This window comes from Haemaphysalis longicornis, unplaced genomic scaffold (assembly GCF_048455015.1).
Source record: "Haemaphysalis longicornis isolate Haplotype H1 unplaced genomic scaffold, Haemaphysalis longicornis Haplotype H1 scaffold_8, whole genome shotgun sequence".
NCBI lineage: Eukaryota > Metazoa > Arthropoda > Arachnida > Ixodida > Ixodidae > Haemaphysalis > Haemaphysalis longicornis.
The window spans coordinates 165670541-165685433 of record NW_027526445.1 but is presented as its reverse complement, the minus strand read 5'-3'; the positions used below and the strand labels follow the sequence as shown (position 1 = coordinate 165685433).

At 47.7% G+C, this 14893-nt stretch overlaps 1 protein-coding gene across 1 annotated transcript; it reads left to right on the top strand.

Annotated features, from left to right (window-relative positions):
- Positions 1 to 6690: 6690 nt before the first annotated feature.
- Positions 6691 to 14844, top strand: LOC144149900 (sulfotransferase 1E1-like). Its single transcript, XM_077681626.1, has 3 exons — positions 6691 to 7456; positions 11411 to 11755; positions 14482 to 14844. The coding sequence occupies exons 1-3, from the start codon at positions 7178 to 7180 to the stop codon at positions 14788 to 14790; spliced, it is 933 nt and encodes a 310-aa protein (XP_077537752.1). The 5' UTR covers positions 6691 to 7177; the 3' UTR covers positions 14791 to 14844.
- Positions 14845 to 14893: the final 49 nt, after the last annotated feature.

The following is a 14893-nucleotide window of genomic DNA, read 5'->3' as shown; positions in this document are numbered from 1 at the left end:
TCCATATTCCTACTTCCGCTACGCAGTCCATATTCGTGAAAGCTCGATCTACTACAGCTCGATCAACTACAGCCCAGCCGCAAAATGCCGTTCTACACGTTGAGCTACGCGCTTGCTGAAGTGTGTACCGTAGCTCAGAAGTGCCATTGGAAGCCCGCATGGGTTATGTCTTTGTGAACATTGGTCGCAACGAAATTCACTAGCTTTACTTGGCGGCCATATGCCTCTTTCTGTTGTAACCAACAACAAAGTGAAAGTGCCTTTTAACACGAAAGTGTTTTACGCCCGGGTACACCAAGATCTCACCGGCGTCATATCCGTCACGGAAATGACATCGTCAGAAGTTCCCTCGACGCGGCCCCGCGTGGGTTCGAGCCACGAACTCTCTCGCCGCAATAGGAGGTTCATTGAGGTCTGCCAAGTGCGCTATGATTTGAAGCGCAAGTTGTTCTACTAACGCGCCTTATATCTTTCCCACTACCTTGTTCATTCGAATGATGCTGCCGTCAAGGAGAGGCGACGCGAAGTAGTTCATCATGACGCTCATGAGCGCCGACAGTTGGCGCCTCGATGCCAGCGTCTTCGTGTTCGCGGCACGCGGGTGAATTGAGGCACCATACGCCACCTAAGCTTTCGGTTTCGTTTGCACGGTTTTCCAGGAGCTGTGGTTTCGCAGTGCTCCGGCGCGTGCAATCCAGTGTCCAACGTTGATGCGTCTAACGGTTCCATACCGACGTAATAAAAATAGCGATGTGCAAGTTCATATGGATGCACAATAAACACTTAAATGCTCCTGTGAAGGCACATTTCACTTTCGTGTTTTGCCGATTCCCATGAAAGAGGAATCAACCACATTTTTCTACGTAGCCGCTTGCGCCTCAACCCCACCCCCCTCTGTGCAAAGCGCGATCTGTTCGCCTTCGGGAAGCGCCGAGAGTTTTCTGCTATCTGTTTCGCAATCCTCTACGGCGTCCTTGCAGCATGTCCTTTACCGAGGGAGGCTGTTAGCGTAACTGGGTTCCGCTCTTTTATTCCTTGGCCTCGCCTTATCTCACTGGCCACTGTTTGTCCCGGAAGCATGTTACCCTGAACTTTCACCCTCACGTGCTCTCTTGCTCTTGTCTTGTCTTGCCACCCTCTGGCTCTTGTCTATGTTTCTGCACTGTACAGCCGGTAAAACGCTTGTCTATAACAGCGATTTCAACTTCAATCAGCTACATCCGAAAACTGGCGAAACATACTCGTTCCAAACATGTCGGAGGAAAAAGTGAAGGGCTAAGACTTCAGAATTCCGCAGTAGTTTTATTCAAATCCCGCTCCGGTGGGGCAGGATAGGGCTGAGAGTACGAACGCTGTGTTATAGACAAGCCTTTTACCGGCTGTACGTGTTTTCCGATCGTAGGGCTCTGATCTTTAGTTGCACATGTTTAGACTGCGAACGTAGAAATACCGATGTAGGCAATGCACCTGGAAATCGTGGTAGCGAGTGTTAAAGAGTCGCCAACTTTAGCGACTGTTAATAATACAGCTATTACGACACAACCAATGACCGATGAGCTTTCGGTTTTTTACAACCATTTCGTATGAGACCTGTGGTGACTGCTGTCTTTAAAGACTCTTTTAGGTGCGAAGCACCTTAGGACTTCGCAATGTCCGCCTGTTGGTGTCCGCGCACACAGCATTATGGACGAACGGCTCAAAGGCAGTCGCAGAAAAAAAAAAAGGAATCTAGCACCGGCGAGATTCGAACCACCGATTCCTGCAACAACACGTAAGAAATCCAATACGCTTCCACTAGACTACGCCGCCATACAGAAATTCGAATATAGGATAGGTACTGAAATGTACAGCGACCTCGCAATGTTCGTTGGCGTCCGTTGGCGTCCGTGCGCACAGCATTATAATCGAAAAATAGGTGAGTTAAGCCACCTACAAGGGAAAAAAAACGCAAAAAAAATCACACATCTCCACGCCGCGAACGATGACGATGGTGCGAAGTACTGGGACGCGAACTGTCTTTCGTGTGGCGCTTGTCATTTGCAGTGCATTTACTGCACCTCAAAATCATTTAAAACTCAGAGTGCATCAGCACCCACGGACGATGACGCTCATCACACAGGCAATACACAACTTGCGTCCCAGTGCTTCGCACCCTCGCCATCGTTCACGGCGTGGAGATGTGAGATTTTTTTGGGCTACCCAAACGCGAAAATTTTGGTTACGTCACAATGAAACGGAAGCAAAACAGAGGTTTTCAAAACGGACAAAACACTAGAATACCGCCCCTGGTTTGATTCCCATATTAACTACGATCTACCCGATTTTCTTTTCAAAATAATGGATTTGCTTTATCGAAATTAAACCCCGTACACACTTCGGCACAAATATCAACAATTTTGAAAGTGCGTGTGTGTTTTTTTTTTTTTTACTCTTTAGAGCGGCGGACGTTTTCTGTATGGGCAACGCGGCCTCTTTGCCCAATGGAGCCATTAAAAGGAAAGAACGTGGAGGCGCATTGCAGGAGCTCACGAAGTTCGTCTTTCCCTGGCGGCGGCCCGGCGGCAAGTAGTTGAATCGAGTCGCAGACAATCAGATAAAAAAATTGCGTTTTGGTAGTTCAAGAAAGACTACCATCTTTAAAGTGTATTCGTGCATTAGTAATGCACTCACTTTGACGGTGTAACGAATATAAGTGATACCCTGGCAAGTATGGGTACCTCGTGAGATTTATTTTTCGAGAAAAGGAGATTCCCGCCTTCTTGCTCTTTTTAAAGGAGTACTGACACGAAATTTTCAAAGCTGAGATAACTATGTAAAAGGCTTCCTTTGTATATGGAGACATCTCCCAGTAAGTTTCAACCTTAAGCGTTCAATTCCATAATTTAAATCAATTTTAATCTTTGAGCGAACGAGAAAGGTCAGAACGGATACCCTTTCAGCATCGGCATCATCATGACACCATCTGCTTCTCCTGGCCTCAAAATGTTGACGTCAGGGCTCCCGTGACGTAGCCAACGCGCTGGCTGCGGTTGGCGCGCACTGCTCCGCCTTGTGTAACACGTCATGGTTTTGGGACTGACGTCACGCTTCCCGGCGCGTATATCGGCAGTAGTGACAAGAAGGGTGACGTCACGAGCGCCGTTCTGTCATGGCGGTCACCTCGATGTTCGTTTTGTCGAAACCGAAACTAACACGGACAAACGACGCTGTAAATAATTATTTACACCGCGAGCGACCGTCTAATTTGCTATTCTATGACTGGTGGGCTGGTAGGCACACCGTATATGGAAATGAGGCGCACCGTATATGGAAACGAGCGATCATTGCAAACAAACAATTTTTTTGTGCTGTTGAACATTTCTTACGGGGTGGGGAAGAGGGTATGATGGGATGTCTAGTATTTCGCAGTGCAAATATACATGCATGCTTGGCCTTAATTAAACAACATCCGAACCCCTTTTTCCGCACCCTGTTAACACCCTACCAAAAACCAAGGGTATTAAAGTTTGTCAACATTCTTTTTTCACATAAAAAGCGTGCAGAGCTAAGAACAATGGTGTTGAGTTTCAAGAAAAAAGGTGTAATGGCTTCCCAACCCCATTTTTCCACTTATGCCACGCCTTGTTGGCCAAAACGTGTGTAAAAAAGTTTAGTGTGTGGGCCATGAAGCACACCGTATATGGGAAAGAGCGATCATTGCAGATAAACAATTCTTTTGCTTTTGAACATTTCTTACGAGGTGGAGAGGAGGGTATTGGGGATTTGTTGCGCTTCAATGTGCAAGTAAACACGCATGAATGGCGTTAGTCAATCAAACACTGAACACCTCTTCCACACCCTTTCAACACCCTACCAACAACCAAGGGTGTTGCAGTTGGTCAACACCCTTTTTGCGTGAAAAGGGTGCAGCGCTCGGAATATGCGGGAACCAAACCTTCTGCTTTGTTATCCCTTCTAATTTTTGCAGCACCTGTTTCCTCTTTTTCGGATGCCGGTTTTCTGTAAACTCGGCACTGATGAGGCAGCCGCGTGGATAGTTTTCGTAATAACGTCCAGGTGCGTGTCTGGGTTCGGCCGGCCACGCTAAATGAAGCGAGGGTATCGGCCCACCGAAGCGCATATGGGAAGCATATATGTTTTGCAGGCCCTATGATGGCCAAAATCTCGGTGAAGATCAGTGACTTCGTGCACATGCCTCATTTTAGGATCTCATTGAATTAGGTTTCTTTGAGCTGCGTCGCGAGTCAAATGAACGAGTTATGTCCAAAAACGAACGAATTTTGTCAAATGAACGAATTAAGCCGTTGTAGACAGAAAAATCGCCTACGTGTATTTTGCTCTGAAGTTGACTGACTACGCTTGCCGCTGATGCCCACCACTGTTGGCTTGTTTGCTATGTTTCCAATCACTCTGTGGCAGAGTGTAGCCTGTAATGGTTTTAGAGTTTACCCTGTTCTCTTTCTCGCTGATGGTTATAGTGTGCCATCTTGAATAGACGATTCTGTTACTGTTTCTTGTCCGGCTGTGTGCACGGATTTCCGCTTCCTGCTAGGCGCTGCCACCTGTGCTTTATTTCTGTAATTTTCGCTACTTCAATTTGCGTGTGTCTTGTCGCTTGTTTGTTTCTTCCAATATGTTTATTGTATTTTGTTTTCAAGTAACTATCCGTGCGCCAGCACTCAGGCCTCTGGCTGTTCCTGGGCACGTAAATAAACATGATTGATTGATTGATTGATTATTATTATTATTGTTATTATTATTATTATTATTATTATTATTATTATTATTATTATTATTATTATTATTATTATTATTATTATTATTATTATTATTATTATTATTATTATTATTATTATTATTAACTGTTTTTAACTGCTTAACTGTTTTTATTAACTGCTTAACTGTTTAGAGTTTAGTGTTCCACAGAGGCCCACCAGGTCGCATCGCCCTTTCTTGACCGCTGCGCGCAACTCCAATCATTCTCCAGTGCGCAGAATACAGAATTGCTACAACCGCTTCTCTGAACGCCTTGACATCTTTCAAAGCTCCTTTACAATTTACCGTACTGCGCTGTTGAACACAGTATGTTAAACATCTATGATATCTCTGTCGTTCGTTTTTCTTTTTTTTTTTATTGCTGAAATTTGGTTTCTCTGCGGTTCTGTTTAACCAATATAGTTGCCTGTTTTTGAAACTGTTTACTTATCATGCTTGTCTTATCATTTGTCTCTATACTCTTGTCATTGTTTTTGTCGTCTTACTGTCAAACTTTGTTCTCTGCTTGTTGTGTATTCATTACAATAAGCTGAGCCACAAAGGCATCTTCTTTTTTCTTTTTTACCTGTACCCAGGCTCCGCCTGTGCTTTATTTTTGTAATTTTCGCTACTTCAATATGTGTGTGTCTTGTCGCTTGTTTGTTTCTTGCAATATGTTTCTTGTATTTTGTTTTCATATAACTATCCGTGCGCCAGCACTCAGGCCTCTGGCTGTTCCTGGGCACGTAAATAAACATGATTGATTGATTGATTGATTGATTGATTGATTGATTGATTGATTGATTGATTGTGTAAAGTCGGTTGGATTGCACTATTTTATTTCTAATCTTCTTTGCCGTTTTTTGTAGGTCTTTCTTTCTTTTTTTTTTTTTGCTCACTGAGTGTTTATTAGCAAATTGTCGATGTACTACAGTGCTGCATTTTCCCCTTTGAGTGCTCCAGTACGAAGGCCTCCGGTGTTCCTAGGCACTATAATAAACATTGATTGATTGATTGATTGATTGATTGATTGATTATTCCACATACTTTTGCCATTGATCCACCATTAGAGTTTCTTAATCGTCTAATTTTGGTTGGAATACCTTTTTATTATCCTTTGGGTTTATTTCTATTGCTTTTCTTTTCTTCGCTCGTCTTTCTCGTTGACTGTTTATATCGTGAGTTTCTGCTGTATATTAGTGCCGCATTTTGTCTTCCTCAGTGCTCCAGTACGAAGGCCTCCGGTGTTCCTGGGCACTATAATAAACATTGATTGATTGATTGATTGATTGATTGATTGATTGATTGATTGATTGATTGATTGATTGATTGATTGATTGATTGATTGATTGATTGATTGATTGATTGATTGATTGATTGATTATTATTATATACTGGTCTTAACTGTGCGCACGGCTCAGGAGACCGACCGACCGGCCGACAGACAGACAGACAGACCAAGTATTCGCGCTCAGGTAGCCCAAGAAAGATATCGTCCTTAATAGCATTCGTAGCAAACAATCTTTAACAACCACGTGCCAACATGCTTTTTTAAGCGCTTATCTGGCCGCGGGGCATAAACCAAGTTGTGTGATCACACGACTATGATGAAAGCTGATCATATGAACACGAAATAATTTGCGGAGGCGAACGACGATGGGGCCCTTGTGCAACGTAGGGGGGACGCGTCGTGTACACAGAGGCCCGGCGGCGCCAGCTGTATTTTCGCCGGACGCATGCGTTTCTTTCCGTAGATTTACTGCTGAGGGGATTCGCCGACATTTCCCTTCCGTGCGGCGCTGCCAGAGATTGCAACGCTAACAAACTATATATAAATCGCGCTTCTGCGGCTCAGTCAGCGCCAGCCCTGGGTAGAGGAGGAGAGCGAGGAAGAGGAAGAGCCTCTTATCGGAGGCCGTCCAGGGAAAGCCTGCACATGTTCACTCAGATACGTGCGCTCTGCAAAGCAGCGTCGCTCGCTGAAACCGTCAGGTGCCGGCGCCAGCTGCGCGGAAGAGTGGATGGTTGCGAGTTTTCACCTCTAGCAGGTTGTGGGCTGTTACAAGGGCAGCGACTCAGCTGCACACGGTTTAGGCGAAAGGGATTCACCGCCCTGTGTGTGACTCGAAATCGTGTGCGACCGTGTCAGTTCATACGCTTACACAATTCGCACGGCCAAACGGCCTTCAGCCTGCACGCGCCGACGTATGCTCGTGGCGGCTGTCCAAGACCGCCGTAAAGCCTAAGCGGGAGGGAATTAACGAACGACACAGCTTCCCAGCGCAGCTGCGGCGCGTTCCAAAGGGGCCCTTGCCCTCTCGCTGGCAAGATATTAACGGAGTAGGACGGAGCATTCATCAGCGAACCCGCCACTTCACGCGTGCGGCGTGCGAGCGAGGTCGACAGTCGAGCGGCTAGAGCGATGCCCGCCGACGGGGGGAGGAAGGTTGTCAACTACGAGGCGAGGCCTACTTTCGTCGACGGGATCCCCGTGGTGTCCCACTTCGACGAACGTCTGGTGCGCGAGGCCCTGAGATACGAGCCCCGCAGCGGCGACGTCATCCTGGCCACCTTCCCCAAGACTGGAACCACGTGGTGTCAGTACCTGATCTGGGGGATCCACAACCTCGATGCGGTGGAAGCCCGTTCCCTGCCGACGGTGGAGGACATGCTGAAGAAGGAGTTCCCCTACATCGAACTGGTGCGTAGCCGAGAGAAAAACTCAGATGTTGCTTAGAGATTAATGTAGTCAGAGAGCTCGATTTAACCCTTTCAGACCGGATTTTTTTTAACCAAAACAATGTTTTCTGTGTGTTTTCTTAAACTTTCTGTTCCGGTAAGCCCGCAAACAAGAAATATTGCTCTCACTGCAAGTATTCGCTGAGTTATTAATGAGACAATTAATTAGAACATCTGGCAATTAAAAATTTTATATTTAGCAGAAAAATACTTTTTGCAAGCTTTACTAAACTTTGTGACCACATGAGCCTGCAAGCAGAAAATGAGCCCCGTAGGGCCCGTATTTACAGATTTACAAGCTTGGGAATGACAGTAGCACCTCCGGGTATTTTAGCGTCAACGTCGGAATTTTGACCTCGCCGAAGCTTCTCTTGCCGCGCCCTGCTTCTCTGAAACGCAACAGCGGCGGTGTCTATCCCAATAGAAATCACTGAAGAACAATTCCTCAGAAAAATAGTAGTTTTGGGTTCGTTCTGTATGCGGTAGAGGTACTTGTATGTGATGGCGTCGATTTACACCACCAGAGTCTAAAGGGAAACCGCTCACGTTTCTTAAAATGCGCTGAAACTCGGCCCACACGATGGATTTTTTTTTTGTATGTTGTCACCATCAGGAATTCAGCCTTCGTGACCGGAAGCCGCAACCGAGGCGATTAATTCGACGGCTGAATGAACGCCACCCGCCTCATGGGGAAAAAACGACAACTTGGGTGGTGTCGTGCGAATGTTGATTTTGTATTGTCCTCGAAGCTATTTTGGTGAACTGAGTTGAAGCGAAAGTTAAGTTTCACAGAAGTTAATTTGTCCCCCTGATTAATACAGTTACTTAGACTTGAAAGAAATGTTTCGCAATAGCCAATGCACCATTTGCAACGAAGGTACAAATACTGGTTGTAGACCAGTGCATACTACCGGTTATGACATGGGGAGCTGAAACTTGGCACCTTACTAAACAACTAGAAAGCAAACTTAGGTCGGCTCAACGGGCCATGGAACGAATAATGTTAGGAGTAACACTCAGGGACGGGAAACGGGCTACCTGGATCAGAGAACAAGCTAGACTTGGCGATATCACATAAAAAAAAGAAATAGAAATGAACTTGGGCTGGCGATGTAGTGAGACGAACCGACAACCGGTGTACAATTAGGGTAACAGAGTGGATGCCAAGAGATGGGTCTTGAAGAAGGCGAAGGCCGATAACACGATGGAGGGATGAAATGCGGAACTTCGGGGGTAAACTGTGGACTCTAGTAGCGCAGGAGAGGAGCAGTTGGAGGTCAATGGGAGAGGTCTTCGTCCTGCGGTGGACCTGATGATTATGCAAATAATTGTATCGCGCACATTCCAGCAGAAAATCACATCTAACTTAGGGCTCAAACTTTGAAATGAGACCCGTTTTGAATTTTGAATGAGACCCATTTTGAACTTTGAAATGAGACCCAAAAATGAGTGATAAATGCAGAAACCCCTACGTGTGACATAAGTGCGAACACGCCTGCCTCGTTATTTTTATGGGAGAACAGTTAAATATTATCCTGCCTCGAACGACGAAGTAGGCTCGAAAAGGTATTTTACCCCTTGTTTCATCATCCAACACCTGCAGCGTGCAGGGCGGATTTGGCTTGGAGCGATAATCGGTAACTGAAGTACCGGCACTTTCCAGGAAACGTAATCATTGGGGACGCTTGATGTTGTCTTGGTGGCTAGGCATTGAGAGACCTTTGAATCGCAATCGTGTCAGTTTTGTGCGCACTGCAACTAAAGTAAAAAAGTACGTGTTATATATAATGCGTCTTAAGGGAGTCATGTAGACGAAATTCAATTTTGTTCTATTTGAAAGATTCTAACTAGATTTTGGTAGCTTCCTCAGCTCCAGTGCAGCTACGAAATACGTTTTTTAACCGAAATACCGCCATAAATACTGAACATTTTCAAATTTCGCGCCATAGTGACGTAATTTCGGCAGAAGTGATGTGTTATAGACAGGCAACTCGGACCATTTTTATCATTGTGTTAACTGAGCGTTAGCATAAAAGTTTTACGATCAAACGGAACTATGGGACCCCTTACAATCTTCCAGTCATGTTCTTTGGCGGTGGCTTAGTTCGGCGGTCGCCAATCGTCCGAACAAAATTCTGTGACGTCACAGAAAACTTGCCGTAAAGTGGCTAGGGTTCGCCACTTCTGAGTATGTTTTCTTTAATTTTGCAGTGAAGCTGTTAACCTCTATTGTTGGTCTGAAAATTTCGTGTCATAAACAAAAAAACCCGGGCAGGACCTAGAAGTTCTCGCCTAAGTAAGACGCCGAGCGCATTCTAACCAGGCATACAGCATAGAGCTCACTATTCGTTAAAAAAATTCACCCCACCTCCCCGAAGGGAATCGTGAGGAAATGCGAATGCACCGGGATCGGCCCGGCGCCGCTGCCGCTTGGTCTCGGCCTCGCGCCTCTTCACCTGAGGATCGACCGAGCGAACGGGAGAGTGGGGCGAGCGTCGAGAGGACAAGCACCGAAGCACCGCGCCTACCCTCGCCTACACTCTCCCACACACGCGGGAGCTCCGGCGAGCTCCCGCGATGCAAGCGCCCTCACACGCCCGAGCGCGCTCCTCCTCTCCACTCACTCGCCGCTGATCCGCCCGCACCACCTGCTCCGGTTGCTAGGGGAGAGGAGGAGCGCGCGCGCTCGCAGCTGTTGCTATGGGAGAGGCGGTGAGAGCGGAGAGATAACACCTGCGGGTGCGTGGACGCCCCACGGCGCCTGACATGGCTCGACTAAGAAATGCATTCGCATTTAAAAAAACCACAAGGCAAGGCGCCAGTGAACATAAGGCACCCCCCCCCCTCCCTCCCGCCATGTGTTCGTGGTAAAGATTATGCTTGCAGATTATGCTTGAGTGCTGGGCAGGACTAGCGCATCCAAATACAGCAGTTCTTGCCCAAGACGCCGAACGCATGCGTCAAGCTAGGCAGGACCCAGCATTTGCACCCGATAAGCCGAGCGTAGTGTCAGTAGATAAGGTATTAGAGTACCAGTGTTGCGGATTGCCCATCGACGGCCTCGTGGCTAACTTTGACCGGGTCGCTTTTTAACAACAGTACCGAAGATACAACAAAACGGCATCTTCGGACATACTTCTGCCGCTGAAATTCTGTTATAAGCATTATCTTTGATTAGCATTCGAAACGACGTCAGTCACGCGCAGCCGCAGCAGAGCAGAGAGGACGCCCATGAGCCGTCGCAGTGCAGACAAATGTCAGGTAATGCGTACTGACCAATGATTATGGCGGCGGCACGGAACAATTGAAGAGAGTTCCGATACTCTGTACCCTTATCTAGTGATGCTAGCCGAGCGCAAGCGCCAAGCCCGCCGAGACGATAAGACACATTTCATACCCTCCTCCAACACCATTTCTAGTGGTTTGCAACAGTTTCGCTGGACATCCACTTTCGCAGGACGGGATGGCGAATAATTTGTTTTAGTGATGTGCTCATGGTTTCCTCATATATGTGTTTTTTTATCTGCAAATTTTAGTCAGCAGTAGCGCTTGTAGACGGAAGTAAATGCATTTAAGGGCTTTACACGTGTATGTCAGGCCTAACATCAGGAAAATCCCGGGGAGAGACGGGCTTCCCTCGTTCGGGAGGCTATGCCACATGACCAAGAAGCGAAGCAGACGGTCCTGCGATTGAAAACAGGATTCCCGACTCTTCAAATCTTCAATCACCTTTGAGGAAGATGACGCATGGCGTGGTGACTACCTTTTGTTCGCATATTTTGCCAGAGTGCACGATTGTTCATTGGCAGGGGGGGGGGGGGGGGTGTCGAGGTGAATAGCTTCGCTATAAATGTGCATGTAATGCCGACGCTAATACTAAAACCGCGTTAACGTTGCGCCTTTCCCCTTCACGCAGCTCGGCACTCAATCCACCATTGCCGAGCGCGACCCGCCCCGCTTCATGAAATCTCACCTGCCGCCAGAAGTGATCCACCGGCCCCTGAGCACCGCCAAATACGTCAGCTGCCTGCGCAACCCTTTCGACGTGGCCGTCTCGTACTTTCACATGCGCTACGGCAGGCGTCATCTCACGGGCCTTCCTCCGGACTACGGCTTCGACCACTTCCTCGAGGAGATGCTCACCGGAGGACTCGTGGGAGGCGACCACTTCCAGCACTCCCGGTCCTGGTACGAGCGAGGCAAGAAGCACGACAACGTGCTCGTGTTCTTCTACGAGGAACTCAAGGAACAGCCGAGTAAAGTGAGTAACGGCCCAAGTTCTTCTCCCGTATCCTTGTTCTTTTCTTCTTTTTGGCGCGGAGCTGTATATGGCCAGGGTAACGTAGGATGGTCACGCACAAATTCCCGAGGCTCGACGTGTCTTTGATGCTAGAGCTACTAAGTAAGCTACGCTTGCCTGTATTCAGTGACACTAGCTCATACATATCAGATAACTTTCACTAGCTGGCCGTTGTGCATACGTAAGTAACCATCCAGGTGGAATGCCTACGGCAGCGTCAAAAAGTTTATGGGAAGTTTATCTCCATTTAAGCATTACGCTTCTTTTTTCACCGGTTTCCTGTAGAGTCTACAACACGATAACGAGGGAGCCTTACGCAGCGCTGCTACTGTTTCTACCATGTATGTTTTTTAACTAAAAAGGAAAACAAAAAGCCAGTTATTCGTACTACTTCGCGAATAAGAAGTGGCCAATTCACATTCACAGGCAGGCACTGCAGTGTTGTCTACATACATGTGTGCGCTTTTGAGATATACTTAGAATGACGTAAAGCAATGAATGGCACGCATAGAGGTATCCTGTACGTCCGCATTGGTTTGAGCGCCATACTACGTTTTACTGGAATCAACGTTATGCACTCAAGCATTGTTTAACGTAACGGGATACAAAGAAATGGATATAGCGTAGTAAATGAAATTCCCCTTGAAATTTCCACAGAGAACCCCGCATTTTAAGCCTCGTTGTCACGAAGTAAAATTTGACCTTTCAGTGGATATAACGAACTATATTAGTCCCCCCCTCCCCCTACTTCCCATCAAAAAACAAGAAAACGACCACGGTGCCTGAAGTACTCCGCGGAGATCGACACTGGTTCGGCGCGGCTGTTGTAAAACTCCCGCGTCGATTTCACGAGCGGGCCGGTTGGTGATGCCGGTGTTGTTGGGGTGACGCCGTTGTTGTTGCGGCAGATGATTTTTTTGCGCTTGGGATCAACGCCGGCGCCTGGTCACTACGCAGGAGTATCATGATGGTAGCGCACTTACACACGGACACTATAGAAAAGGAAACAACAACTACAGGCGCTGCCAAGTGTGAAGTTACTGTCAAGTGTGATTAAGGATAAGGCCTTTCACCTGGATGTGTTCTTTGCCATAAACGGGAAATCCCGTTCCGCGCGATACTAACCGAAAGAGATACGTGGCAGACTGCAGTTTTCAGTTACTTGCAAGAGCACTTGCAAACGCTATGCGTGAGCGATCCATTTGTTCTACGCAACTCTGATGAGCTTGTCGAGTGGCGTGCCAACTGTAGCCCTGGTTCGTGCATTTTTTTTTCTGTGTTGATGTACGGGACTTCTACTGCAATATTCCAGGTGATGAATTGAAAAAAAAAAAAAAAAAAACAGCGCTGTGGTTTGTCGTCTCCTTTCTTAATGTCCGTGTAAGTGCGTTATCATCAAGATGCTCCAAATGCAATACCAATGATTCCAGTTGTCACTTCTTCTATACTACGGAGGAGCCGACAGACAATGCCATTGTCGCAGATGTCACCAGACTAACCTACGTAAGCGACGACGAAGACACCGTGGCCTCCTATGCACACACGTTCGACGCGCCAACATCGTCGCAGGCGCACGATGGGGTTAACCTTCCACGTCGTTTCTTCGACGCCCATGGCGACGGTGAAAACTGCATTGGCCACAGCTGAAGAGGAAGTATTTCGCTTGCGATGTCCGAAACAAAGGAGCATCACAGAATTTTAGGGGCGAAGCTCCTAAAGCAATGTGTCTGTCCATCCCTTGTGTCTCGTGGTACGTGACCGCCGCATGCTTTCGGAGATGTCGCAAAGTGGGCCGCGTTGCACGCGCAAGAACCGGCTGCAACCGGCAGCGCAAACTCGGCACCGGGAGCGCGAGCTTGTCTGTGTTCGCCAACGGAGTCGCGAGCGCACGTGCACTGCGAGGGGGAGATCACGCAAGAGATCACGCCACGAACGCAGGCAGTCGTTCTCGCAGATCGAACGAGACGCAAGGACCTTTGCTCGTTTCCTCTCGTCTTGTTCGGGCACAAGTTCGCCCTAAATAAAAGTTCTTTCTTTACCGTTGTGTCCCATCCTACGTGACAAATTGTGGTAGAGGTGCGGGGTAGTCCTCGATGGCGCGGGGTCTTTCACCAGGTCTGGGCCTGGGAGCATTGACTCCGAAAATAAACGTTGATTTGTACAATGTACGCACACAGTCTTACGTCTTTCTTAATGATGTAATGGGCGAACTTTCACGGGAGAGTTACGGTTACCGATGATCTCCCCCTCTCGAGCTTCGCCCCACTTATCATCATTCATTCCGTGGATATGGCGTGATTTTTTTTTCCAGCTATGTCTAACGGACAATAAAAAGGGCTGTGTGCGCATTGAGCAAGCAAAATATTTTTCTCCGATTTAATTTCCATCGCATGCGTGGTCGCTTAGCGCTACGGTGGTCTGCGAGGTGGTTTCATTCTTTGCATGCTTATAGTTGAGCATAGATTGCCGTAAACTATTGTAATTGATATAACGAAATAATGGATATAACGCAATAATTAGGGTTCTCCTTCAACCTCGTTTGAGTATATACCGCAGGTTTCCCCATCGCACCTAATAAAACCTATTTCATTTCCATTAAATTACCCGTAAGTCTTCGGATTGTCTGGAACAAATCAAAGCAAAACTGCCCCCGTCCTTGTTTCTTTTTTGAACCCCTCGAACCGCAGATTGTGTTCCAGTTGGCCGAGTTCCTCAACCCAGACTCCGCTACAAGACTGCGCGCAGAGCCCGGTCTCCTGCACGGGCTTCTGGAGCAGACGTCTCTGAACAACCTCCGGCGTCTCACGGGCGTCGAGAGCTACGTCGAGGGCGACTTCTCGTTGCTGCACCCGACCTCGGCCCTGTTCCGCAAAGGAGTCGTCGGAGGCTGGAGGTCCTTGTTCACCGAAGACCAGGAGCGAAAACTCCGGGAGGCCTACGAAGAGGCACTGGGCGGGACGGAGCTGTACGACTTCTGGGCTAAGCACATAAAGTGAAGTTAGAAGCCCAAGCCCGCGGTGAAACTAAGTAGAGTCCGCACTGAGACGTCTAGAGCGGCTTGAGATTGAGGGCCGTGAGTTCGGACTTCGGACCACAGGG

What these genes read in the sequence shown, in the direction of transcription:
- LOC144149900 (XM_077681626.1), top strand. Translation starts at nt 7,178, where the DNA reads ATGCCCGCCGACGGGGGGAGGAAGGTTGTCAACTACGAGGCGAGGCCT. An exon ending in AGTTCCCCTACATCGAACTG is followed by an intron (nt 7,457 to 11,410) that starts GTGCGTAGCCGA and finishes CCCTTCACGCAG; the next exon opens with CTCGGCACTCAATCCACCAT. An exon ending in TCAAGGAACAGCCGAGTAAA is followed by an intron (nt 11,756 to 14,481) that starts GTGAGTAACGGC and finishes CTCGAACCGCAG; the next exon opens with ATTGTGTTCCAGTTGGCCGA.